Below are 27,829 nucleotides of genomic sequence, written 5' to 3'. Positions count from 1 at the left end.
TTCAGAAGTCACTAATTATGGGGAATGGATCCCCTGCTGTGGCAAATAGCACACCAGGGGTAGTCTATAAAATGCAAGTTTTAAAGCATGAAACGCAGTTATTTAATTTGATATAAATATTATATTCTTTGCCTTCCATTTATTTTACTGTTAATAAAAAGCAAGACATTCATTTTCTTCAATTATGATTTCACCATAAACTACGTTTTTAAGTTATTTTAATTGGTATTAGTATCTTTCCTTTAATATAATTTTGGTAATTGTTTATTTTAGGAGTGATTGTAATCAGAATTTTTAAGTTATTTTTAATTCATATAAAGAGAGTTTTTTTTGTGATTGGATTTAATCAAAGAATGAAAATGGTCCACGTATGATTACTAAATAATTACCGAAAAATTACTTATAAAAATAATTAATCGTGAAACCAAAATTAAAGATGACAAGTACTACTCCTTATGAAAATGAATGTAAACAATAAAATAAAGGAAGGCAAAGAATATACTCCCTCCGTCCCCCGATTAAGAGTCACACTTTGAATTTTAAGAAATGTAAAGAAAAGTTGTTTGAAAAAATTAGTGGAATGCGAGACCCATTTTTTTATTGGTTTTATAATAAAATGTAGTGAATTGAGTTAGTGAAATATGGGACCTGCTTACTTTTTATGGTAAAAATGAAATGTAACTCTTAATTGGGGGCAGACCGAAATGAAAAAATATGACTCTTAATCGGGGACGGAGGGAGTAATATTCTTATCAAATTAAATAGATGTGTTTCATGCTTTAAATCTTGCGTTTTATACACTGCACCCCCGCTGTGCTATTTGCCACAGCAGGGGATCCATTCCCCTAATTATGTGGGGCTTGGATCCCCTGCTGTGGAAGAATCACAGCAGCGGATGCTGTGCCTCACATCCCAATTTTTTAAACTTAAAATATAACACTTAAACAAAAAAATAAAAATTTTAAAAAATTGGGATGTGAGGAACAACATCCCTTGCTGTGATTCTTCCACAACAGGAGATCCAAGCCCAATTATGTGAGGCCGATCAGTTGGAGTTCAGAAGTCAATAATTATGTGAGACCGATCCAAATGAAAGTACACATATTTTTATGGGAGGAGGGAGTATGAACTCTTCATCTCTAACAAATAGACAATTTTAGAAATGACACGAGTTTTAATGCAGAGTTGGTAAAATAAGAGAGATAGCTAGATAAAGAGATTAGAGTGTTGTTAGTAAAGAATGAGACTCACCTTATTAGAAAGAATTTTTTTTCCTTAAATAGAATTGGTCTATTTTTAAGGGACATTCTAAATTGACAAATGTGATCTATTTTTAAAAACGGAGGTATTAATAAATTTGGATTGTGATCTACTATAATAGTACTCTCTCCGTCCATGAAAAATAGTCCTATTTTTCTATCTTAGGGTGTCTAATAAAAATAGTCTGTCCACAAAAAGTAGTCCTATTTTTTATCTTTGGATGTTAAAAAAAAGTCTAGTTACAAAAGTGACAATTTTCTACCATACCTTACCCATTTATACATCTTGTCATTCCCTTTTCTACTTCATTGGTTTTACTCTCTCTTATTTACTTATCAATTTCTTATTGAAATTTATGTCATTCATAAAAAAAATAAGATTATTTTTCTTGAATAGATGAAGTATTATTTTTATGCTAATTATTACTACTAAATAATTAATTTACCAGTGAAACATACTAGATGAGTGTGTCATTTAGAGATAAAAAAAATAATAAATCATAGCAATCATAAATAAATACTCTCTCTATTCTAGCTTAATAAGACGTTTTTTTGGCACATTCCAACCTATATAAGACGTTTATTTCTTTAGTAGTAATAATTTACTCATGCATCTCTCCTACTTTATGTTCTTATTTATCTTATTTTATTATTTCTTTTACTTTATTTTTGACTTTTTAAAATATTTTATTTTCATTTTTATTCTTTTTTTCTTTCTCTTTCTCTTTCTTTTTCTCTTTCTCTTTCTTACTTTATAGTCTTTTTAATTTTAATATGAATAATTTAATTAACTAAATAGTACTTTATAGTCTTTTTAATTTTAATATGAACAATTTAATTAACTAAATACTCCTATTTAAATTCTTGTGCTAAAATAAAAGTATCTTCATTAGATAGCGAAATATGACATTTGTTCCATGTTATCAATTCACGCTTTTTAAAGCAGGTCAAAATTCACGACATTCCCAAAAATATGACATTTGTTCCATGTTATTAATTCACTCTTTTTAAAGCATGTAAAATTCACTCTTTACGCTAGAATACCAAATTTGCACTTCAAAATTTATACTCCGTATATTAAAAATTTAATTAATTATCATATCACAATTACATTCACAAATTAATAATTCAAAATTAATTGAATTAAAAATATATAAATTATAAATTGCATTAATAATAAAAAAATGAATATTGAAATTAAAAAAATAAATACAAATAATAGTAATAGAAATTAAGAAATGAAATTTTAAAAACAAAATTTAAACCCATCCACGATCCACCCCCTCTTCCCCTTTTCTTCTTCACTTTCCTTTTCTTCTCCCTGAACTAAACCCTCAACCCCTTTCGGTGCGGCCCTCGCCACCCACAACGGGCATCGCGTGCGGCCGCGACTCGCTCTCCTCTCTTCGTTGTAAAATGGTTATGAAAGACATTTTTTATGTGATTTGTTTTTATGTTTAATTTTAGGAATTTAAAAAATGTAAACTTCATTTTCTAGAGACTAATTTACATACTCCAAATCACTTAAAACACCAAATAGAAAACGGAATGAAAATTGGTAACCCTTTCTCCCCTTACTCTCCTTCAGCACGCAGCACACACATGATTAGGGGCGGCCAAGCAGCAGTGCTCACAGCCACGTCCTGGTTTGTGTTTCTGGTACAGGATCTGGGTTGCCAGAGATGGGAACGGCCACCGGGATTGCACCTACGCGAATAGAGCTACGCGGGGAAAGTATATGAGAGGAAGAAGGGGGAGTTTGCATTAATTCTCAAATCATAAGAAAACAATACAATGGAAAATGCATCGTACATTTCATCACAGCTCAGCAACTAACTAACTATCTATTCTCTACTCCGCGCTCATGGCGTGATTTCATCCCATTCAATCCACGTGTCCATGTAACCATGAACACTTATTTAGCTTGATTCCCTCGTGCGCTTATTGAGAAGCTCTGCCACGTATCAAATCTCCCCCTCTCAAAATAAACCTTGACCTCAAGGTTTAAAATGAGGAACCCTCTCCTGCAGATCATGTAAGTACTCCCATGTGGCATCTTCCGGAAAGGAAATAGCCCAATGAACAAGGACCTGCGTAGCCGGACGATTGCCTCGTTTCACCAATCTACGCTCCAGAATCTGCACAGGCTCGAGAAATGTCGAGTTCCCCACTGTAGGCAAAGAGCCATGAAGCTGATTTAAGGGCCCCATCTTCCGTTTCAATTGTGAGACATGGAAGACAGGGTGGATTTTGCAGTCAGCCGGTATTATAGGCTACTTCACCCATTTTGTCCACCACTTTAAAAGGACCAAAGTAACGAGGACTCAGCTTGTGGAATTGACGGTCGCGCAGTGTGTTCTGCCGATAAGGCTGGAGTTTCAAGTATACCCATTCGCCCATCGAAAACTTCCTCTCCAAGCGATGTTTATAATGTTGTTGCTTCATGCGCCGCTGTGCGCGCAGGAGGTGATGCTTCAGAACCTCCATCATAGCATCACGAGTGATCAGGCTTTCGTTCACATCATGCACTGTTGACGTTCCTCTGAAATAAGGAACATGGATTGGTGGGGGGTACCCATACAGAGCTTCAAATGAGGTCATCTCTATAGTAGAATGGAATGATGTGTTGTACCAAAACTCAGCCAAGCTCAACCATTTACTCCATGTAGTTGGCTGATCCCCACACATACAACGTAAATAAGTCTCTAAGCACCTATTCACCACCTCGGTTTGGCCATCGGACTGAGGATGGTACGCCGTAGACATGTGTAATTCGACCCCTTGGAGTTTAAAGAAATCAGTCCATAATTGACTCATGAAAACCTTATCTCTGTCACTGATAAGTATGGCAGGCAATCCATGTAGCTTAAATACCGAATCAATGAATGTTTGAGCAACAGTCAGGGCCGTATATGGGTGAGTAAGACTTAAGAAATGAGCATACTTAGTAAGTCGATCAACCACCACTAGAATAGAAGATTTACCATGTGATAGGGGAAGACCCTCAATGAAGTCAAGGCTAACCTGAGACCAGGCCTCATCAGGTATTGGAAGAGGCTGTAATAAGCCGAGGTAAGCACTATTGTCATACTTAAAGCGTTGACACACATCGCATTCATTGATATACTTCCTTATATGCTTCTCCATATGAGGCCAATAAAAAAGAGAGGTGAGCCTTTTATAAGTAGCCAATATATCAGAATGACCGGCTGTACTAGAATTATGGAATAAATGGATAAGCTTCAGTCGCAAGGCCTCATCATCTCCAACCACCAACCTGCCTTTCCTCCTCAACTGAGTCCTTATCCAAGAAAACTTAGAATTCTTTTTAGGGTCCTGCTGCAGCTCCCTAATCAGATTTTGTAGCAAAGGGTCAGAACTCCAACTCGCCTCTATCAAAGGGTATAAGTCTGTAGAGACAGCAGTAATGGCCATACAAAAGACCTCAGAGGAGTGGACCCTAGATAGAGCATCTGCAACAATATTTTCAGAACCCTTTTTATAAGTAATCTCAAAATCAAAAGCCATGAGTTTAGAAAGCCAACTCAATTGGCCAGGTGTGGTGAGCTTCTGTTTCAAAAGGTGAGCTAAGGTTTTATGATCTGTACGCACTTCAAACGATTGATGACCCAAATAATGGCATCAATGTGTCACAACAAAGACAATAGCCAATAGTTCCTTATCATAGACTGAGAGAAGCTTGTGTTTGGGAGACAAAGACTTGCGTATAAAAGCAAGTTGATGGCCTTGTTGCATTAACATAGCCCCAATACCATAACTTGAAGCATCCGTTTCTATAACAAAAGGGAGGGAGAAGTCAGGTAGAGCTAAAATCGGGGTGACACCATTTTCAACTCCAGAAAAGCTTCATCAGCAGCCTCACTCCAAAGGAAGGCTTCTTTCTTTAATAAATCAGTAAGAGGCCGGCTGATCATCCCATAATTTCTGATAAATTTCCTATAATATCGAGTAAGTCCAAGAAATCCCCTGAGTTTAGAAATATCAGTAGGTGTTGGCCAATCCTGCATGGCTTTGAGTTTCTTAGGATCAGTTGCTACCCCTTCCTTGGATATGATGTGACCTAAGTACTCAATCCTTTCTTTAGCAAATTCACATTTACTTCTTTTAGCAAAGAGAGAATGCTCCTTCAGCTTAGCAAACACTTGCTTTAAGTGATGCAAGTGAGTCTCATAGTTACCACTGTATACAAGTATGTCATCAAAGAATACTAACACAAACCTCCTCAAATAGGGTCTGAAAATGTCATTCATCAAGCTTTGAAAAGTTGCAGGAGCATTGGTATGCCCAAAGGGCATCACAACAAACTCATAATGTCCATCATGTGTTCTGAAAGCGGTGATAGGCTAGTTTTCGTCACTCGGATTTGATCACTTTTCGCACTTATAAGTTGAATATTTGCATAAGAAGATGCTATTTTGGCAGGGAATTGAGCTTATGGTTCTGAGGCATTGTAGAAAGGCATTTGTAGTGGAATGATGCAAAAAGGAGGCAAAAAGTGCAAGAATTTGAAGAAAATCAGAAAAATGGCAAACTGCCCAAGCTGTCAGCTTGGCCAAGCTGGACCCGACGGAAAAACTGCATGAAGCCACTTGAGCACAATTACAAGACTGCTTCTTTGTTGCTACACGTGTCCACATCCGTCCCTAGGGCATGAGAAAGGGGAAATAACTTTTATTTGAAAGATGTAACAAAATATTTAACTATGCTTTTCCCCAAACAACTAGTGACTTTATCACTTTAGCTTTAGTTTAGTTTTAGTTTATTTCTCTCTCTAGAAAACTTTTCTCTCTTCCTTAAGAAGAGAGATTTCAACTTCAAGGCTGCCAAGATCTTTAATTCACCATGGGTTGAAGTAGTAGTAATTTATTAGTAGTGTTTGCTTTCTCTAGTTAGCTTGTTCTTACCTTTTGGAGCTCTTTTGCATCAATCTCACTCTTAGTTATTGTTGTTGTTCTTGTTTTAAAATCTTATTTCAAGTAGTAATTGCTCTTAGTGTTTATGTATTGAATGTGTTTTAAAGTTTAGCTCTTGTTGATTTTCGGTTTTTATGTTGTTGTTGTTCTAGTGTTTGTTAAACCTTTCTTGCTTAGTAAAAATCTTGCCCAATGTCTTTAGTTCAGTTTTAATTGTTTTAGTTAGTTGTTAGTTTCGAAAGTTTCAAGAAGAAAAGAAGAAAAAAAGTTGTGTTCTTGTTTTGAGTTTAAATCACCTAGATTAATTAGTTTTGCATGTTTTAAGTTTAATGTTTGTTGCTTAATTTCTTGTCTTGTATTTCATCCTCCATTGTTGTTGTTTTTTTAAGCTTCTTTCATCATGTTTAAGTGCTTTAAGTTTCAGCTTTTAATTTGGTGTTTTCAATGCATGTTTAGCTAGTTTAATTGATGATTTGGTGTTTCTCTTGCTTGGTTAGTTGTGTAGCAGCCATTTAGTCTTTTATTCACTCTTATTTTCGTGCCTTTAGTGTAGAATTAGGAGCCATGATCAGCTTTTAGGAGTTAAGTGGAAGAACCATTAGTTGTAGGCCTTTATCCAATGGTTTTACACCTTGGGTAATAGAAGTTGGGAGACAACAAGTACATGCTTTCTTTTCACTTTTGGCAGCCATTTAGATTAGATAATATCTGCACTCCACATGCTTTTCATTTAAGCTTTAAGTCACATTAGTTAGGAATTTAAAGTTAACCTTTTGAACATGTCACAATCCTAGTTTCTAGATTTCGTTAGTAGCCAACACTTACTAGTTTATCTTCCTTAGCTTTTAACTTAGTTCTTTTTGCTTTCTGAACTTAGGATGCTCATGCAAGTTGCTGCTCTCTTTTCATTTCCGAAATGTTCTTATTTTCGCCACTGCTAAGTTGCCCAGTTTACCAACTTGTCCAGTCTGCTTTCCAGTTACTTTCTTCTTACTGTATTTTATTTGCATGTTTAGTTCCCACATTAGTTTAAGTGTTATTTACATTTCGTAGTTCAGTTCCACCCCCAATTTAAAGCGTGGCGGCATCGCCAAAACCTTCTTAAGTGTGGAAATACATAACGGATGCTACCGTTCCTCGTGGGTTCGACACCCTAACTTACCACATACTAATCAATAGTATTTTGGAAAGTGGGAACTTATAAATCTTGTTGAATAGGAAGGGACACGCGCCTACGACACGCGTGCAAAATCCCGACCTTTCAAGCGGTTTTAGGGATATCTTTCACCTCCATTCGAATCTGATGATACCCAGATTTGAGATCAATTTTAGAGAAGACTGAAGCACCATGTAACTCTTCTAGAAGTTCCTCAATCAAAGGGATTGGTTACTTATCCTTAACAGTGAGCTTGTTCAACCTCCTATAATCTACACACATCCTCCATGTCCCATCCTTTTTCTTCACAAGTACCACCGGGGAAGAAAAAGGGCTTGTACTTGGTTGAATAAAGCCTTGCTGTAATAAGTCTGCAACCTGTTTTTCAATGATATTCTTCTGCATGGTTGTATGTCTATAAGTTCTGCAATTCATCGGGGAAAGCTCCATTGTTGAGGACAATCTGATGGTTATGTGACCTCATAGGGGGAAGAGTAGAAGGCTCTATAAATACCTTAGACTGATTATCAATGAAAGCCTCGATGAACTGAGGAATAGCCTGTGACTCATCCTCTGAACCAGCCATAGTTAACAACTCTGAATGGCCTTCATGGTTGACTTTAATACAGCATAATTGGATATCATCCTCATGAGTAAGCAATTTATCCATCTCTTTCTCAGATACTTCAGCTACATTCTGATTGGATTGACCCCCTCGTAGCAGATATCTCCTCCCATTCAGTTTAAACTCCATAGTTAGTGTCTTAAAGTTCCATTGAATGGCACCCAGAGTTTCAAGCCATTGAATCCCCAATACCATATCACAACTGCCAAGAGGAAGCAGCAAAAAGTAAATAGAGTACCCCTCAACATCCATTTCATTCCGTTACACATTGAGTCACACTCCAGTCTATTACCATCTGCTACATCTACCATCACAGATTTTACTCGCGTGATTTGAAGTCCCAACTTCTTAGCTAACTGGTGGGTGCTCCCAGAGTCAATGAGAATATGCAGAGCCTTCCGGCCAACTCTGCCCGTGATTCGCATAGTTTTGTACCCTTTAGAAGTTGAGCCACTTATAGCATGAATTGAAATTAGAGGATTATTATCCTCTGGAACTTCTTCATCAATATTATTGCTACCCGGATCCTGCTCCTCAATCCCATCCTCAATCTCCAACAAATAAAGTTGTGTCTTAGCACATCTATGCCCCCACTCAAATTTTTCATCGCATCCATAGCAGAGTCCCTAAGCTCTTTCCACAGCCATCTCCTCAGGGGTCAAATAACGGCGGCTCTTAACTTTTGGTACAATAGGAGTAGGGAGTAAAGGTGAAGTATTAGATTTATTAGATTCCCCACCATAGACACCAAAATTACCCCGTTTAGGAGCTTGAGAAAACCCCTCCCTCGCCGGAGCAGACGACTCCGGAAGTCTAGCGAGGGTGTAAGCATGGATAAGCGTTTGGGGCATGAATAAGCGAACAACCTTTTGTACATGAGGACGTAACCCATTGATAAAGTGGCTGATAGCATACGACTCAGGGATAGAAACACGACCCAAAAGCAGCTCAAATCGATCATGATAGTCAGCAAACGAACCTGACTGCTTGAGTGACGGTAGCTCTGTCATCGGATCACCCAAGAGATGATCACCAAACCGACCCTCCAGTGCTTGGAGAAACAGAGGCCACGGTGTCGCCATGGGTTGGTCATGATATTTTGCCCAATTTTGAAACCATTGCCACGCACGACCTTCGAAGTTGATGATCGCAAGGCGGACTTTAGATTCCTCCGGTGTGAGATCCACCGTGAAGAAATGGTCGCATCGAATGATCCACCCAGCCAGATCCTCACCAGAGAAGGGAGGAAACCCCACTTTCAACTGACGCGTCGCAAAGTATTGATGTTGTCTCGCCTGAAATCCACCAGCTCCACCCGGAGGTTGTGCTGGACCACCACCGCCAGGATTCACATATCGATTCATGATCTCATTATGCTGGAGTTGCAGAGCTAAGAATTCCTCATGAAGCTGACGCAGTGATAGATCGCGCGCTGATTCAGATTGATCGCGGATTTTGTCGAACTCCACTCGTCGGCGATCGACATCAGCTAGTTTGTTGGTCAGATTTGTCATCGCAGCAGTAAGCATTTCCTCTAGATGGCGAGTATCGCCGGAACGTGTTTCCACCATAAGATCGGTGGAACTGATACCACTTGGTACAGGATCGGGGTTGCCGGAGATAGGAACGGCCACCGGGATTGCACCTACGCGAATAGAGCTACAAGGGAAAGTATATGAGAAAAAGAAGGGGGAGTTTGCATTAATTCTCAAATCATAAGAAAACAATACAATGGAAAATGCAGCTCATATATTGAGCATGCATCGTACATTTCATCACAGCTCAGCAACTAACTAAGTATCTATTCTCTACACCGCGTTCACGGCGTGATTTCATCCCATTCAATCCACGTGTCCATGTAACCATGAACACTTATTTAGATTGATTCCCTCGTACGCTTATTGAGAAGCTCTACCACGTAACAGTTTCCTCCCTGCAACTTTTCCATCAAATCTCTTTGTAACCTTGTTATATACGTATGAGAATGTAAATGAAAAATGAGCAACGTAGAAAGTAGAAACTCCTTAGAACAAGAGAATGGATGCAAATTATTTAAATGAGAAAATGAAGAATGGTTTCAGCCAGTACTTACGATCTACAGTGGGTGACTATTAACGTAGATGGCATAACGATGGAAAATATTGTGGCCCTCATATTCTATCTTTATTTCTAAACAATTGCAGATGTGGAATTCCTGCAATTCGGTGAAGCTCTTCATCGGGGGCAGATGCCTCAACTCTGAAAAATTAGATAGACATAGCCTTTTTAGGTAAGATAGATCATCGAACCATTTGGGTAGCTCATTCACTCCAAAAATCTCCAATTCTAAATTATATAGACTAGTGAGATGCTGAATTGATTTAGGCACCATATCCCAAATTTCCAGCCCCATCAACCTTAGCTCACCAAGTGATGAGAAGCATTCTTGCAGCATCGAATCAACTGTCTCCTTAATCCTATCACTACTCTCACTTGACCACTCCACAGTAACATCAATCTCTAATTTTCGCAATTTTTGGAAAGGCCAACTCCTTATACCGGATACGAATTTAGGTACCCCAACAATGGTCAGTTGTGCTAGAGAAGGTGAGTGTTTCAAGGAATCAAGAAACTTGGATAGATTCTGTAGGCTTTTCAGTTCCACCATACACACTTTCTTCAGCAAAGGCACATGCGGCTCAACCATTTCCATTAGCTTTTGGCAATCACGAATCTCTATACTACGAAGGGATGTTAACCTTCCTCCGCTCTCTCCGTTCACTATTGACATCAGATTTTGACAACCTTTTATTGTCACTGACTCTAGAAAATCGAGGGTGTGCAGATCATCTGGTAATCTACTCAACTTGGAGCAATGCCTTATATCCACTTCTTTGAGACCACGAGCCTTTACGAAGAACCAACTTGGGAGACGTTCTAATTTGTCGCACCAATATAATTTAAAGGATACAAGCCTTGGAAGTACTCGTCAATATAAGTATACTTCTTCTATCAATTCCAGCCCAGCCATACCTGTCAATATGAGGGTTTCAAGTGCTGGAAAACTGACACCTTTTATAGTCCCAGAGAGTGAAAAATTTATGGACTTCACTTTGCTCAATCTCCACAAACTAAGAGTCTTGAGATTCGGCAACTCCCCCAGTTCTGGGATTTCTTTACATCCTTGGCAGTCACTGAGTGTTATCTCAATCAGCTTGTCAAACACTCTCAACATCTTAGCCCATGATGGAAACTTCCTTTAAATCCTGCAATCTTTAACATCTTGATAAGGATCCATGTAGTTTATGATCCATTTCCCAAGGATTACCCATTTATGATACTTGATCTAATTATTTTTGTGAAATTGATTTTCAATTTATCAATAAAACAAAGGATAAGGTAGACCCAACCAACAAAAATTGAATCTAAACAAGAATTGATGGAAGATTAGGAATGGAAAGCATGTGTATAATGATGAGATGAAAGAGTTATGACCTTAGGACCTTGACCAAAATAATGGAAACAACCCTAGGCAACTTTCAATAGCTCTATCACCCCTTGGCTCCACTACTCAATGGATACACCCCATTGATGCGTACCTCTACTAGAATCAATCTATGAAATTGAGACAAGCAACCTTCAAGGAAGGAATTGGATACATTCCTCAAAGAGGAAAAAACTCACTAGAGAGATAACTTCAATCACAATCTTATTCTAAAATGAAAAATGACACCAAAAGGTATTTATACTAAGGGCCCAAAATGTGGAAAAAGGCCCACAAAAACTAAGTCTCGGGTGATTCACCCGGTCGGATGAATTGCAGGGTGCAAAACACCCGCCCGGGTGTTCTCTCTGGACTCCCTCGCCAGTTCTGCGCGACTTCTGTAAAACTGCCATAACTCCCTCATTCAGACTCCGATTGAGATGTGCAAGATACCCACGCGAAGCTGTTTCCAAGACGAAGACGATGGTGGCAGTTTCATAGCTTTCGGATATCATCTTGATAGGGAGGTTTCCGGTTGAATCCAGCTGCAGTTGAAATCCTTGATACACGGCTTCCAAGATCGTATCACATCTTCAAACATGGGTGAGGTGCGAGGCCTTCCAACACAGCCTCATCACATTCTCCTTCACCTTCTATATTTGCATCCCACTCAAAACTCAACTCGGTTAAGTTTTGCTTCTCGGAGATATTTGCTTGCTGAGCCTCTTCTTTATCACACACCTTTTCCAAGTTATAGATAGATAGTTGTCTGAGATTGTTCAGATTCCCTAACTCTTCAATTCTGTATCCTTTGCGCTCCCCTACTCTACTTGAGTGCTTGCAGATTAGTTAATCTCCCAATCTCGGATCTCGGCCGGCAACTCCACATCATGGCAGAGATAAAGATGCCGTAAACTAATCAAGTACTTCAATGTACTTGGCAGTTTTCTCAAAGATTCTGTAGATGCATTTATGGTTTGCAAGTAATGGAGTTCAGAAATCCAGTTTGGCAAATATTCAATTCCTGTTCTTGAAACATTAAGATTTCTCAAATGTATCAACTCTCTAATAGAACGTGGCAGCTCTTTAACCTGATCGCAGTCAAGACTAAGAGCATGCAGAGATTCGTAACTCGAGAACATGGCGGTATCAAGAATTTCACCTTGGAAAATTAATGTACGCAAAGATTTTGCTGTTACTTTTGGGATGGCACTTGAATGATAAACTTGATCTGTGTCATCAGAAGAACCTAAAACTGCAGTTGCAAGATCATGCATCACAAAACTCAAAACATTTCCATAACCATCTCTCTTTGCAACTTGAATTAAAGAATTGTGTACGAGTACATTTGAAAACATTTCACCCATGGACTCCATGTCATCTCCTTCATTTGGTTGAAGAAACCCTTCGGCCATCCATAGTTCAATCAACTCCTTTTTCACAATTTTCCAACCTTTAGGAAAAACTGAACAATATGCAAAGCACATCTTGAGTAATGACAAAGGCAAACGATCAAAACTCAATTTCAATATATTTGAGATACGCTCAGCTTCTTCACTATCAGAAAGAAAATTTTCGACAAATAACCACTCTTCTTTTGATTTATTTCTAAGCATTCCACCCAGTACGTTAGCAGCTAATGGCAAACCCTGACATCTTTTTGCAATTTTACTTTCAAGGACATCATACCCTGATGGCATATCTCCATTTTGAAAAGATTTAGTTTTGATAATGGACCAACAATTTAAATAAAGGGTTGTGTTAGTGTACTTAACTAATAAATGTGTAGTGTTAACTAATCAATATCATATTATATTAAAAATATCATATCCCTTTAAATATATGTATAAAGACAAGTAGACAACAATTAACGGAATTAATGAAATTCAAATGAAAAATCGAAATAAAGAGGGGAGATAACTTATATGATTGTAGAGCCAATATAATTGAAGGATATGAATGCTAAGTGCTAACCAGGTTCTGCTTTCACTATTTTATGCTGTGTTTGTGAATTATGAGACTGTTCTCTAGTCTTTCTCGTGTTTTATCATCCCAGATCTTATCTATTTTTGATTTGTCATTGTTGGATGGGGACGCTTCAATTGCTTTTTGAAAAAGCCTTTTTCTTAAAAGTTGGTAGTCGACAAGTTTATTACTAGTACTCCATCAAATTTGAAATTTTAATAAAATAAACTTATATGGTCATAGGTAGGATATTATATTGATAACTGACTATTAAAGCAGGCATTGAATTATTAAATTAAGGTACTACAAGATCATTCTTCTAGGGGGTGTTCGGTTTGCAAGATTGTATCTCGGGATTAGATTAGTAGTGTGTTTGGTTTATAAGATTTAGTCCATCAACTCAATCCTAGATGAATAATCATGAGATAATTAGTTATAGCTAACCTCCATATGTCTAAAATAATCTCACAACTCAATCCTAGATGACTAATCATGAGATAATTAGTCATAGCTAACCTCCATATGTCTAAAATAATCTCACAACTAAATCCTAGATTATATCTTGGTATTATTTTATCTAGGAAACCGAACACCACCTATAAGTACCAATACTGTGTAAAAAAATACTCAAAATAAGAATACTAATTAATAAAAAGTTAACTATAATTAACTTTTAAAAAATATCTAAAAAATTTATGATTATAATTATCCCAATTTAAATTATTTTTTCACACAACATATATCAAATTAATAATAATTTTATAGGGACTCTAACGAGATCTCACTTGCATATGTTTGGATATCAAAATTTGAAAATAAATCTACAATTTTCATATTTTTCAAGAAGTAATTTATGGTCAAGATAGCTATCATAACATGTCAATATAGTACATATACAATGTCAATGCAAAATTGTATTGACATATTCAATGAATCGTATTGATGTGTTTAATAAGTACATTATATTGACATTTTGATCAAAAATTCTAATTTTAGTAATTTTCTTATCTTTTTAAATTTATATAATTATAAAACAAAATTATATATTTATAAAGCACTAAATTTCTATAAATCTTATAATTTTAAATTTGCTATAGCTAACGATTAAAGATTGAGTTAGTAATTTCACATTGCTATGATCACATATCTTAAATCTATGCACAAGATTAGAATTAAGTGACAAAAATTTTAATACTGCGGATAATTAATCAAATAGGTATGAAACTGTTGAATCATTATATTTAATACTCCCTCCGTCCTAAGAAAGATGACTCCTTTCTTGGGCGGCACGGGATTTTATGCAAATTTGTTTTGTGTGTTGAGAGGAGAGAGTAAAGTAAGAGATAGGGAATAAAGTAGAGATAAAAGTGTTTCCATTTTAAATAATGGATCATCTTAGTTGGGATAAACTAAAAAGGAAAGTGAGTCATCTTCAATGGGACGGAGGCAGTAGTATTTAAAAATAAGGTATCGTTAGTAATAATATATCTCCATTAACTAATTAAGCTATTCTAATAAATTTCAAATGACTCTGGTCCCATGAAAGGTGGGGATGGGGCCTACAGCCATTCTTTTTCCTCTCTATATTTGTTCTTTAACATCATCTTCTTCTGCAACTCAACTTTATAAACTAATAGCAGCCACAAGAAATGCACATGATTATCTATAGGTTGGCAGATAAGCATGTGCAAAAAGAAAGGAACAAAGTAGATATTGCGTATGCCTCTCAGACTTTCTAGTGAATATTATTGAAAAAATGTTGACGGGGATTATGGTTCGAACCTATTCAATTTGGAGAACTCCTCAATAACAGAAGAATGAACAACCACGTGCTTCATTTCACATGTATGACTCATCAAGCATCTTAAACACTCAGATCCTAATATACATGGCTGATTGTTTCAAGAGTGCCAACACATACAGATTTGATAATCTAACTGTAATTAAACGAATTACTAGCACGTGCAAGGTTTAGATAACATTCAAAATATTATCTAGCTTCATCAGCCTGCAACAATTTCAGCAACAAAAAGTATAACATAAGCTCTAATGCTATAAATGCTATTCAAAGTTAGGTAGTACAATTATGATAATGATATAAGAAATAAAATACTTTCCAATTGACAGATATTGTTCTTCCACTGAGAACATGACCGTTGATCACGTTTTCCTATCGCGCGAGGGGCGAAATGGACATTTGGAAATCTGGTAAGGTAACATCTGAAGGATATAGAATTCATAATCTCATTACATGCTTCATAGTATCTGGTTGTTTGGCCTCAAGTTCGTAGGCCACAATTATTGCCTCAAAGAATGTAATTGATAGATAATTTTTCGTAAAACTTAAATACTACATTCACACTGCAATAGAACTTTAAATGTGGTGCTGCAAAATACTCCGAGTGGTAAAGAAATAAAGTGGGTAAAGTAGAAGAGAGAAAGATAAAAGTGAATACTTTAAAGTTGAGAATAAATTTTTGATTTTTTTAGTAAAGAAAAGCTCAAAGGTAAACCTCATCAGAACTTGATTAAGGAGAATCTGAGCAAGATCTTTAATTTCGACGAAGCACCCATGGATCGCCAATAAATTGAACTGGTACAACCTATACAAAGAACAAGATAAAATTTGAGCTAATTACAAAACTGCTCAAGTGACTGGGGATCGATAGAGCAGCACTAGTTAAAGAGTTTCTGGAGACCAATATAAAGCAAGGGAGATGTGATTAGATGTGAAACTATACCTGGAGAATTGAACAGGCTGTTTGTATGATGGTAAGAAAGAGCAAGAGAGATGCAGCGAAAACAGATATGATCGACCATGGGTTGTTGAAATAATTGCATCCCAGAATATCTAGTGATTCAACACATTTGTCTCTGACCTTCATTGTAAATCTAAACCAGTGGGCTTTCCATTTAGTTTTGCAGTAAACATCCAAACTTTCACACTGAGCAGCAAAGTAGAAATCGTTTACTTCAGTCAGAACTCCTTTGTGCAGGTTATTAAAAAGGTCTGCTACTTGTTGCTTCACATTCTTGTGTTGCTTCACATGCTTGTGTTTTATGTCAATCTTGATAATGCCATTCTTAACAAGTAGAGCAACATCACCTGAAGTGTTTATGAACCTATCCATGAGCATTACATAACTTGTTATGTTTTTGGAGAAGTAGCCATAACAGCCCAGGTGTTCAAAGGCTATAAGATTCCGGAAGAATGTCTCAGTCGATTCATTAACTGTCAATTTGGGGATGGTCAACACACCTTTCTCACTATCAAAAGAAACCTCAAACAAACAATTTCCATCTCTGCTACGAAGCTTGACTCCAGCTTTGACAAGCTCTGTTGCACTACGATTATATTCAAACTTCTTAGATGCTAGTTGAATTCTCAGTCCCTTATCCTTGGAAGCCGCATGTTTCTCTGTCGGAGCATGGAGAAACAGAAGGAACTCGACAAAATGCCTAGCCTGACTACAATGTGCTGTCAATGGTACCTTGCTTGTAATACCAATGTTCTTGAAGAAAATGTGAGCAAGATCATAGATGGTGACCCTGGTGCCTTCATTTAATGAAAGATCCACAAAATTCAGTAGGCTCTCCATTATTCTTATAGGTAGCTGATTCTCTAGCAGCAGCATATCATGCATCAAGTCAGAATACATCCAGCAGTCAGTATTAAATAATATCTCGTTTACGTCCCTCAGCTGAATGAAATAGTTTTCCAGCAAAAGTTCAACAATGAATATTCCATCCAACACAATCACTTCGGCAAGTTCCTTAGGACGAAGCTTAACTGTACCCTCATAACACCCACGAACAAAACCCTCTTCCTTTGCTGCAAATTTGGCAATGGTATTTAGGCCAACTCCAAATCTCGTCAAGAACTTATACATGAATCTCAATTTAAAAGCTTCCATGCCTTGAAGTTGCGATTCATCATGATGTAATGGCCCAATTGATACTAATTTAGGAGTATAGGCTTCTTCCTTTTCTTTTCGCAGACTCTGAGAAACATTATAGATAGATGCTGCATAGGGATATGCAGGATCTGCAGACAACTTATCAAGTTTTTTGTCAAAGGAAGATACTAACAACTCAGCTAGTACAGTTTGTGATTCTTCATTCACAGAGTTCATCTTCTGGTTGTGGGACCTGTAAGAATATTACAAATAAATGAATTCTGTATATATGAATACATTAGAGTATGCTAAGGCTCGTTTTCCGTATTTAATTCCCTTTTTGGTATAAACATGACTAATTCGAATGTTAATCTTATGAGATCCTGACAATTAAACTCCTAAATTGGTGTTCCAGCATACATACATTTGGTAATCATTGCTAACAATATCCCTTAGCTTAGATGTGACCTTTCTCCACTCACAATAAGGGGGTAATTTTTATGGAAAGTATTCTCAGATTTAATCAAAGATCAATTAAAAGTTGGGGAAATATTCTTTATGGTCTATGAACTTTGTCGAACTATAGTTTTAGATCCGTGAACTTTGAAAATATTATTTGATGTCCATCAACTACAAGTTACTACCAATCAAAATATCTTTTACTATTTCCAAAAAATTTTTGGATTAAAATATCATCAATGCCTTGAAAGTCTTGGCATGTTATTTGGGAAGGGCATTAGAGCATCCACAATAGTCGGACACGAGTCCGCCCTAATTGCCACATCATCATTTCTTAGTCCGACCCATCCTTCTGCAATGCTTTAGTGTCCGCTTGTCAATTGAATCCATTTTTCATTTAATTTTTAATGTTATATTTTTTTCATATATTATAAATGGCAAAATTAAATACTCCATCCGTTCTCACAGAATATGCACTTTGGGTTCAGCACGATTTATAATGTAAAATTGGTATAGTAAGAAAGATGTAGAGAGAAAAATAATTAAAGATGATGCACGCATAAATGACATTGTCGATATAATGCATGTAACGAGAACGAGCCGGACCTTTTACTATTGCCCAACGCGCTTGAAGTACACCAAACTTTGCTCCACGTCCTTGCGTGTAGAATCTTGCCATTGTGCAAATAAAGCTCTCATTGGATCCGTTGGGCAAGAGATCCTCTTTGGAAAAACTGGCCATCTCGGGTATTTGTCATCAATTAAGTAGTACCAAATATATGCTGCCGTCCGTTGGCAATAAATTCGATAACCGGACCGTTGTCATTGCATTGCTAGGTGAAGAGACTCGACGTGTTCATCACGTTGATGTCGTTGTTTGACCCGACCACGCTGAATTGAGCATGCCAGATCCAAAGACGGTGGTCACCTATGGCTTCAAGGATCATCGTCGGGTAGATACCCTTATACCCACTAGTGAATTGTCCTGTCCACGTTGTCGAACAATTCTTCCACTCTCAGTTAATACAATCTATGCTCCCTAGCATTCTAGGAAAGTCGTGCACCCTCTCGTGCATGTCCATCAGGACTTGGCAAGTAGCGGCAGTCGGCTTGTGCAAATATGTAGCGCCGAAGGCGTCCACCACTTGCTCACAAAATTTCGCCAGGCACTAGCCCAGTTGTATTCTTGACGTAAAGATACTCGTCAAACATGTTCGTCGTGGTGTTGTAAGACAACTGACGAAGCGCAACCATGCACTTCGTAAGCGGGGATAGCCTGACTCTGCGGGGCGCAACTTGCCGTTGCTGGAAGTACGCGTCGCGCCCTCCCAGCATCTGAACAATGTGGAGAAACAAGTCTCGTCGCATCCTAAACCGCCGGCGAAAAACTATCGATCCCCACCGTGGTTCATCGGCGAAGTAGTCTTCGAACAGACGTTGATGAGCTACATCATGCTCTCGGCGGACGGATGGGCCTCGGGGCCTGCTCTTGCTCTTGTATTGCACAAATACCAGCGATAATCTGGTCCCATAAAGCAAACATTATCCGCTCCATAGCCCGATTTGGATCTCGCCCGTAAACATTTTGTAAGAGTGAGTGAGTGAGTGAGAAATGATTTGAGAGTTGAAAAATGTTGTGTGAGAAATGAGTAAAAATGAGGTTTATTTATAGATTGAAAAATTGAAAAAATCAATAAAAAGGAAAAACGCATCGCTCATCCTCGTTCACGCTCGTCTATGGGCCTGCAATGGGCGCACGACGCAAGAAATGAGTGAAAATGATACATATTTATAATTCAAAAAAAATATATAAAAAAATGGAAAAATGCGTCACTCGTCCTCGTCTGCGCTCGTCCGTGGGCCTGCAATGGGCGGACGACGCGTCGTCCGAGACCGAATTTTCAGTCGTATCGCTCATCCAGATGATCATCCATCGACCTGCAATGGTCGGACGAGCTCAGACAACGTCGCGGACGAGCGATCGTCCGGACCAAAAAATTACCATTGCTGATGCTCATATAGACACGAACATGAAAGTCTGGTTCTTTTCTAAAAATGCGTGTTGCGGTATATTAGGCCTATTTTTTCAGGATGAAGGGAATGTTAAAATTGATAATACTCTTTCGTAATTGTATTGTGATTTTTCTTAAAAGCAAATTTGACTATTTTAAAGTAAATGCGACTTTAAGAGAAATTATACCCACAAAGTACGAATTATATTCCCTCCATTCTACTTTAGCAGTTTCGATTTACCATTTTTGGATGTCCTACTTTAGGAATCCCGGTTAGAATATTCCATAAATGATAATAGGCCTTAAATTCTACTAACTTTTTTCCACTCACATTTTACTATAAAGCTAATTAATAGTATATAAAAATAGACTCACATCCCACTATCTTTTTTCACAAACTTTCTTTTACATATCTTAAAATTTATGCTGAACTCAAATGAGATTCCTAAAGTGAAATGGAGGAGTATTAATTGCACATATTTATATGACATGAGACCTAAACAGTCAATATATAAATATGGGGGTGCCTTAGGATGACACCACTCTTAAAGTGATAACGTGACAACAACGAAGCAAGCAATATTATAAATGCTACAATACAATTATATAAACTCGATCTACACTGCAATATGGACGTATTGCAGTTAGATTGTTTAGTTTTGTAGGACAGTTATTTTGCATTATAGCGTTCATCATATTGCAATATAGAGTGTTTAGTTTTGCATTATATACATTTTGCATTGTAGCATTCATAATATTGCAGTATAGCGTTATAATATATATTGTAGTGTAACGTTCATAATATTGCACTGCAGTGTTTATACTATTGAAGCAAAGTTGATGTCACATTGTCATTTTAAGAACGGTTGTCATCTTAATACATCCCTATAAATATGTATTCCTAACTCCATTCTGTACTTCTTTTGTATGTTTTCATACTCTATTTATTTTTTCTTAAATGGCAACAAATGAAGGGAACTTTAAGTTTTTTTTTGTTATTAATCGAACACTTTTTAAGTCTTACTCCCTCCGTATTTAAAAAATAGAAATATTTGAAACGACACGAGTTTTTAATATACAATTGGCAAAGTAAGTGAGAAGAATTAGTAAAGTAAGAGAAGAAAAGAAAAATGAGTAAAATAAGAGAGATGAAGTATAAAAAGTACTCCCTCCGTCCCAATGTATTAGACCAACTTTCCTTTTTGGGATGTCCCAACATATTAGACCCATTTCCCCTTTTAGCAAAAAACATCTATCTTATTTTATTCTCCACCTACTTTTTTCTCTCTTCTCTCCCCTACTTTTTCCCTCTCTCATACTTTACTCTCTCCACTTTAACTATTTAAATATCAATTCCTTAAATCATGTGCCCAAAAGAAGTGAGTCTAATACTCCGGGACGGAGGGAGTAGTTAAATTAGAGTTAGTGGATTGTGGGGTCCACATCCTAAAATAGAAAGATTCTAAACTTTCTATTTTTAAGGAATAACCTAAAATAAAAGTAGTTGTTATTTTTGAAAAACGGAGTGAGTATATATTTTCCCAAGGGATTATGAATCCCGACTATTGTGTTCCAAAAGAATAGTATACTTAAAAAAACATGATGTTTTAAATTGATTAAAATTCCAAAGCTATTTTTTTGTTCCAATAAAGCGAACAATGGAGATTGAACCATATAACCTAGTAGTTAATCTTTATTTAGAAAAGTCTCTTCAAATACGTTACCTATATTATACTCCACCAGTCTTGTAACAAATGGCCATTTATGATTAACATGAGTTTTAATGCATAATTGATAAAGTAAAAATAAAAATAGTTGAAATTGTGTAGTGGATGGTGAAACTCATAAATAATAGCGTGAAAAAGAAAGAGAAAAAGATTATCATAAATATATATGAATTATTTCTATGAGATGGACGAAAAATGAAATATGACATGTTTCTAGGGAAATTAGAATACTGACTAATATCTTGTCTGAATTGGTTAGACAAACAACCTGTTGGAATAATTGAATGAACAATTAAATAAAGCTCTCTATGATGATTAACCGAGAACAACGGAGAAGGAGCATAAACTGTAGAGCGGAAGCGTACCTTGATCCATGACGAATTGAACGACGGAATTGCTTTGCAGCGGCTATGGATCTTCCAAACGATCAGAGACATTCTTTGCAATAGTCTGCCGAGAGAATACAGAGATATCGAATGTTCTTCTGACGTCTGGGGACCATAACCCTAGCTTATATTTATATTAAATATAAACCCCTTTATTTTCTATTCGGTCCCTCATCAAATAGAAAATCACAAAATGGTATCTACACTTATTTTCATAACAAATAAATACACTTTAGCCCAAACTTTAATATTTAATAGATCACTTTAATTGGGCAACTGAAAGATAGCCATACACATTAAATTAGTCATGTGGAAGCCCAAATTTCTAACAATCTCCCACTTGGGCAACACATGACACCAAATAAATGTGTACAAATTGAATGAGCGCTCAAAAGTGCTATCAAATAGTGTATTTCCAAACAATCTTATTATCAACCATATCGACATAGGACTAAAGGGGCAGTCACCATATTTTTTCATGATTAAACCCATCAGTAATCACATATGCAAATATAATCAACAACAGATCAATTATGGAGTGTAGCATGGAAATTTCATGCAAGGTGATCATACATGCCTATTTCCAACTGGTCATCCCAAAGTGAGATCAAACCAAAAATAATGGACAAAACATAATATTTTATTCTGCAGAGAATAACATGAGTTTTATAACTACATATTCAAAACACAATATAGAGCAATAACCAAAACTACTCCCACTGAACGGAAAGTATCCTTAAACAACATAACACCCATTTGGGCTACATGCCCATGAAAGACCTTGGGTGATAGTCCCTTAGTGACTGGATTTGTAATCATCAAATCCATTCCCTTATGCTCTATATGTATTTGTCCATTCTGAAACCTTTATTTAACAACTAGGAAGCTCCAGTTGTTTTAGAATATAATACCACAGAATTATTGTCACAACATAACTTAAGTGGTATTTCAATACCTTACAATATGGAGCCTAGTGACAAAATTTCACTGTCATATTCATTAACTAGATGTCCCAAAACAAGTTACAAATTCTGTTATCATGGCAGAAGTAGCTACAAGTGTTTGCTCAGCACTTCTCCACGAAATGGCTCTACAGCCAACAGACACAGGTAATCTAAAATGGATCCTTTACTGTATTGGCATCTAACAAAATCAGAATCAAAATGCCTAAAGATCTCTCCAAATGATCTGATTTTCTGTATGTGAGCATGTAATGCTCAGTTCTCTATAAATATCTCATAACTCGTTTTGATGTTTCCTAATGATCCATATCGGGTTATTAAAATATCTGCCCAACATATAAACAATTAAAACCAAATTGGGTCTAATACACACTTGAGCACACATTAGGCTCCCAATCACCGAAGCATATGGAACCTTCTGCATTTTCTAAATCTCAAGATTTATCTTGGGCCCTGAATGAGACTAGGTTTGTCTCCTTTAGTCATAGGGGTATTTCTTTACTTGCAATTATGCATCTCAAATACTTTATGCACCTTTTCACTATATCCCTTCTGTGACAATCGAAAATTATTTCTTTCGATTCCAAATACAAAAGAGGGTTCCCCAAGACCTTTCATCTCAAATTTATTCGAGAGAAAATTCTTGGTGTCAGTGCAACATATCCTTATCATTAATCACAATCAATATGTCATTGACATATAATACCAAGAAGATGCATTTGCTCCCATTGAACTTGTGATACACACAACTATCAATAGCATTCTTTCTAAATCCAAATGAAAGAACTGCTTCATAAAATTTGTGGTACTATTAACGAGAGTCTTAATTGAGGTTGTTGAGATTGACTTTAAATGAGGTTCTTAATCTGTTTCTTCTTCAATGATAGTAATTGATACCTAAACATTGTCAGAAGCAGTAGTAGGTGTCGATACTAACACCTCCTCAAAAATAATGTCACTTATTAAATCAGTTCCTTTTGTGGGATCACAAAATTTAAAAACCCCTAAATTTTTCTGGAAGACCAAAGTGAGAATATATGCTACAGTCTTTAATGCCTCTCTCTAAAGTGAATGCGACAAGGAAGAATGATAAATCACACTCCTTCGCATATCTTTAAGAGTTTTATTTCGTCTTTTTGCTACACCACTCATGCTAGGTGATCCCGGCATGGTGTACAAAAGGATGATCCCACACTCTTCCAAATAGAAGGCAAAAGGTCTTTGACATTGTTCACCTGAACAGTCATTTCTGTCGTAGTATTCACCACCACGGTCAGATTTGGCTTTCTTAATGCCTTTGTTGAGTTGGAGCTCAACATTAGCCCTGAATATTTTGAACTTGTCTAAAGCCTCAAACTTTTAATAGATTAAATGTAGGTGCCCAAAACAAGAATATTCGTTTATGAATGATATAAAATATTGTTGATCATTCTAAGAAATCGAAGTGAATGAACCACAAATGTCTGTATACATCAATTCTAAATGTATAGCTCTATTAGCACCTAATTTCTTAAGTTTGGTCTGCTTTCCTTCGATACATTAAACACACAAATCAAGTTCTGAAAATATAAGTTTATTCAATACAACATCTGACACAAGTCTCACAATCCTTTATTTTGAGATATAACCATAACACTTGTGTCATAAATTAACCAAATTTTTATTATTTAATTTGCTTAGTCCCTTTTGATTCAACATGTAAAGCTTCTGAATAAGAAGTAACATAATCGAGCATACAAAAATTGTTATATGAACTTAAGAAACAGTGCTCACAATACTAGAATTATTTGAAGGAATAACTTTTACTATTTCTGAATGAACAAGAGAAACCAAATTTGTCCAAAGCAGATATAGAAACCAAATTTTGTCTAAAAGACAATACAAGGTATCCTTCGAAACCGCAAAATTACAGTCTTTAATAACAATCTATAATGCCCAATAGCCTATACTTCCACCGATTTGTCATATCACACTTAAATGTATCTTTCAACATCAATTGACTTGCGGCAGCTCAGACAGCCTTGCATATGATAACCTTATGTGAGTAGTAGCACCAAAATCTACCCACTAAATATCATTAGGGACTAAAGTCAAATTAACTTCAGAACAGACCAAAATAAGAATTGTAACTTCCTTTATACGACATGCGTGATATTTGTCACAATTCTCCTTTTTATATCTATATCTACCACAAAAGAAACAACTACCATTGTCCTTATGTTGTTACCTTTGTGATGAACCCTTATCCATTGCAGCATTCTTAATACACTTTTTCTTAATGCCCTTTACTTTATTTCTTGAGATACTGACCAGATGTGCAACACCAAATGCACATACAAGTCTTTAGAATTCAAGCTTAATTGAAGCAACGTGAGACATTTTCATAATGTGCTCCCTTATGTAGCCCTTGCCCTTATATACTTTATTGAGATCAAGCACGCTTGTCTCAACCTTATCGTTTTTCACAAAACGTTCCTTAATTTTGGCAAGGTATTCACTGGCCTTAGTGATATACTTAGATGCAGTACCTCGAAAGGCTTCTGGGATGCTAAACCTATGATCAGTAGACTTACACAATTCGAGTATTCCTACTTCTCATAGTTTCTCCTTAGATAAGAAGTACTACCATCCGTAGGAGAAGTAGGTTGCTCAATCCTTAGCGCGTAATCCAGATCCATGCAACCCAGAGCAATCAAAATATAATCTTCGCAATCCTTAAAATTTGACCCATTCAACATTGGCATATTGTTCATGTTGGAAGAAACTGCAGAAGCAGACATCATAATTGAACAGAGAACAAAACCAAATAAATTGTCATGCTCACATCATAAAATTCAAATAAAATGGTAATATCTCGAGGTACCGACACAACATTCATACCAAGTCTTTGGACAGTAATATGAACTTGTAAGTGGTAACCTCTCTATGTAGTGATCAAACACTGACAATAAGATCATGTCAAGTAATGTTCACCTTTGGGCATCACAATTACTTACACAAAACTGGATAATTGTCACCCATTTATCACCATATGTATGTATCTCGTGCCAAATAAAATCTTCCTTTGGGCCGACTAATATCCGCATTAAAAATACACACACATCACCGTCCTAATATTCGCAATAAAGAAGTCTAGACAAGAGAGTTTACTTTTGCAACGTCTTACTTCGACTAATCTACTTTGAACATTAGTAAAATATTACGAGGTTCCGAGCACAACATCCACATTAAGTCTTTTGACAGTAATGTGAACTTGCAAGTGGCAACCTCCTTATAGTGATCAAACACTGACAATAAAATCATGTCAAATAGTGTCCACCTTTGGGCATCACACTACTTACACGAAAACTGAATAATTGTCATGTATTTATCACCAAAGATATGTGTGTATTTCGTGCCAAATATTAATCTTCCTTTGGGCCGACTAATATCCGCATTAAAATACACACATCAATAAAAGGAACATGAGATGCACCAAAATTATTGAATTTAAATTTTTTAAAAACTGAATACAAACGCTTGCAAGCAAGTCGTTGATAACTTTTCGGAATATAGTGGCTAGCCAACGAGGCACTGGGTTCACATATCTTGCAAACTCAGCAAGTCGTTAAATCCTTACGGCCAGTTCAATAACTCCCCAACAAATCGCAATTTGTTGACTCTTAATGGGATTCCATATAATTTTTTCAAATCCGATTTTCACTAAAATCGACAAAATATCTGAATTTTGATGTTCCCAAGATCGTAACAAACAAATATAACAGCCAGAAACAACATCAAAACAATCAAACAATTAAATCTACAGAACATAAACCACATCTTTATAGATTCACCAAAATAATCTAATTCTGCATCAACAATAAAATGGACTGAATTCTCAATTGAATTCAAGCTGTACTCTTGAATAATCAACAACTAATTTTCCACTGCAATTAAAACTAGTACTAGTTCATGATTCATGAATTCATCAGTAAACCATAATCCAATATTTCATAATATGCACCAAAACAAAACTGAGATTATCAATTATAAATCCCAGTTTCTCGACAAACACTTGATTCCACATATCCACAAAACAATTCACTATATACATAATGTTTATACAAAATCAATACACCATCATATATATAAGCACGTGTATTCACCATAATCATGGAATTGTGAATTTGCCGTAATAAAAAAATTCCAATGTATACCAATATGGAAGCAAATTTATTTTAATCATGGCACAACATCTCAAGACGTTTATACAATAAAAAATTACCTTAATTCTCTATGTTAATGCATTGACAGTAACAAATAATTGAGAAAGAAAACATTCAATCCAATTCTCCACAGCAGTCAAGATCGAAAACTTAATTCACAAATTCATAGTTATACGTGCGCAAAAAATTCAACAAAACAGTCAAGTAAATCCATAAAATATAAACCCTAAATTTTATGAATTCATCCAAATCAAGCGAGAACAAAAAATGCCTAATTTTCCTTTTCCAATTCTCAGATAATCATCAATAGAGTGGCTCTGATACCACTTGTTGAAATAATTGAATGAACAATTACATAAAGCTCTCTATGATGATTAACCGAGAACAACGGAGAAGGAGCATAAACTGTAGAGCGGAAGCGTACCTTGATCCATGACGAATTGAACTGCAGAATTGCTTTGCAGCGGCTATGGATCTTCCAAACGATCAGAGACATTCTTTGTAATAGTCTGCCTAGAGAATACACAGATATCGAATGTTCTTCTGACGTATGGAACCATAACCCTAGCTTATATTTATATTAAATATAAACCCCTTTATTTTTTATTCGGTCCCTCATCAAATAGAAAATCACAAAATAGCATCTACACTTATTTCCATAAAAAATAAATATACTTTAGCCCAAACTTTAATCTTTAATAGATTACTTTAATTGGACAACTGAAAAATAGCCATACATATTAAATTAGTTATGTGGAAGCCCAAATTTCTAACACAACA

The 27,829-nt window shown here is 36.3% G+C and overlaps 3 protein-coding genes and 1 long non-coding RNA gene across 4 annotated transcripts; all 4 read right to left on the bottom strand.

The window, feature by feature from the left end:
- Positions 1 to 2,889: 2,889 nt before the first annotated feature.
- On the bottom strand, positions 2,890 to 9,624 carry LOC148929349 (uncharacterized). The gene is made up of 2 exons (XM_089056812.1): positions 8,954 to 9,624; positions 2,890 to 2,966 (listed from the first exon to the last, which is right to left on the bottom strand). The coding sequence occupies exons 1-2, from the start codon at positions 9,543 to 9,545 to the stop codon at positions 2,890 to 2,892; spliced, it is 669 nt and encodes a 222-aa protein (XP_088912938.1). The 5' UTR covers positions 9,546 to 9,624.
- Positions 9,625 to 10,069: 445 nt separating this feature from the next.
- On the bottom strand, positions 10,070 to 11,188 carry LOC148929348 (putative disease resistance protein At4g19520). Its single transcript, XM_089056811.1, has 2 exons — positions 10,987 to 11,188; positions 10,070 to 10,890 (listed from the first exon to the last, which is right to left on the bottom strand). The coding sequence occupies exons 1-2, from the start codon at positions 11,186 to 11,188 to the stop codon at positions 10,070 to 10,072; spliced, it is 1,023 nt and encodes a 340-aa protein (XP_088912937.1).
- A 191-nt stretch (positions 11,189 to 11,379) lies between these two features.
- Positions 11,380 to 13,431, bottom strand: LOC125197206 (uncharacterized). Its single transcript, XR_016128650.1, has 2 exons — positions 12,784 to 13,431; positions 11,380 to 12,692 (listed from the first exon to the last, which is right to left on the bottom strand). It is a non-coding gene; the product is annotated as an uncharacterized LOC125197206 (long non-coding RNA).
- Positions 13,432 to 15,369: 1,938 nt separating this feature from the next.
- LOC125195291 (UPF0481 protein At3g47200-like) lies at positions 15,370 to 22,006 on the bottom strand. The gene is made up of 3 exons (XM_089057766.1): positions 21,862 to 22,006; positions 16,144 to 17,551; positions 15,370 to 16,005 (listed from the first exon to the last, which is right to left on the bottom strand). Exons 2-3 carry the CDS (start codon positions 17,533 to 17,535, stop codon positions 15,955 to 15,957), a joined length of 1,443 nt encoding a protein of 480 aa, XP_088913892.1. The 5' UTR covers positions 17,536 to 17,551; positions 21,862 to 22,006; the 3' UTR covers positions 15,370 to 15,954.
- Positions 22,007 to 27,829: the final 5,823 nt, after the last annotated feature.

The sequence above is a fragment of the Salvia hispanica genome, chromosome 4 (assembly GCF_029641045.1).
Source record: "Salvia hispanica isolate PSC_SH4W2 chromosome 4, Shi_PSC_v1, whole genome shotgun sequence".
Lineage (NCBI taxonomy): Eukaryota > Viridiplantae > Streptophyta > Magnoliopsida > Lamiales > Lamiaceae > Salvia > Salvia hispanica.
The sequence above is the reverse complement of the archived record's forward strand: the minus strand, read 5'-3'. Positions and strand labels throughout refer to the sequence as shown.

Excerpts from the sequence above, each read along its gene's own strand:
- LOC148929349 (XM_089056812.1), bottom strand. The coding sequence starts at position 9,545 with ATGGTGGAAACACGTTCCGGCGATACTCGCCATCTAGAGGAAATGCTT. Across the intron at positions 2,967-8,953 it reads ACCGTCACTCAAGCAGTCAG|GTGCAATCCCGGTGGCCGTT; the intron begins GTTCGTTTGCTG and ends CTATTCGCGTAG.
- LOC148929348 (XM_089056811.1), bottom strand. The coding sequence starts at position 11,188 with ATGTTGAGAGTGTTTGACAAGCTGATTGAGATAACACTCAGTGACTGC. Across the intron at positions 10,891-10,986 it reads TGAAACCCTCATATTGACAG|AACGTCTCCCAAGTTGGTTC; the intron begins GTATGGCTGGGC and ends GCGACAAATTAG.
- LOC125195291 (XM_089057766.1), bottom strand. The coding sequence starts at position 17,535 with ATGAACTCTGTGAATGAAGAATCACAAACTGTACTAGCTGAGTTGTTA. Across the intron at positions 16,006-16,143 it reads CAGCCTGTTCAATTCTCCAG|GTTGTACCAGTTCAATTTAT; the intron begins GTATAGTTTCAC and ends TTCTTTGTATAG.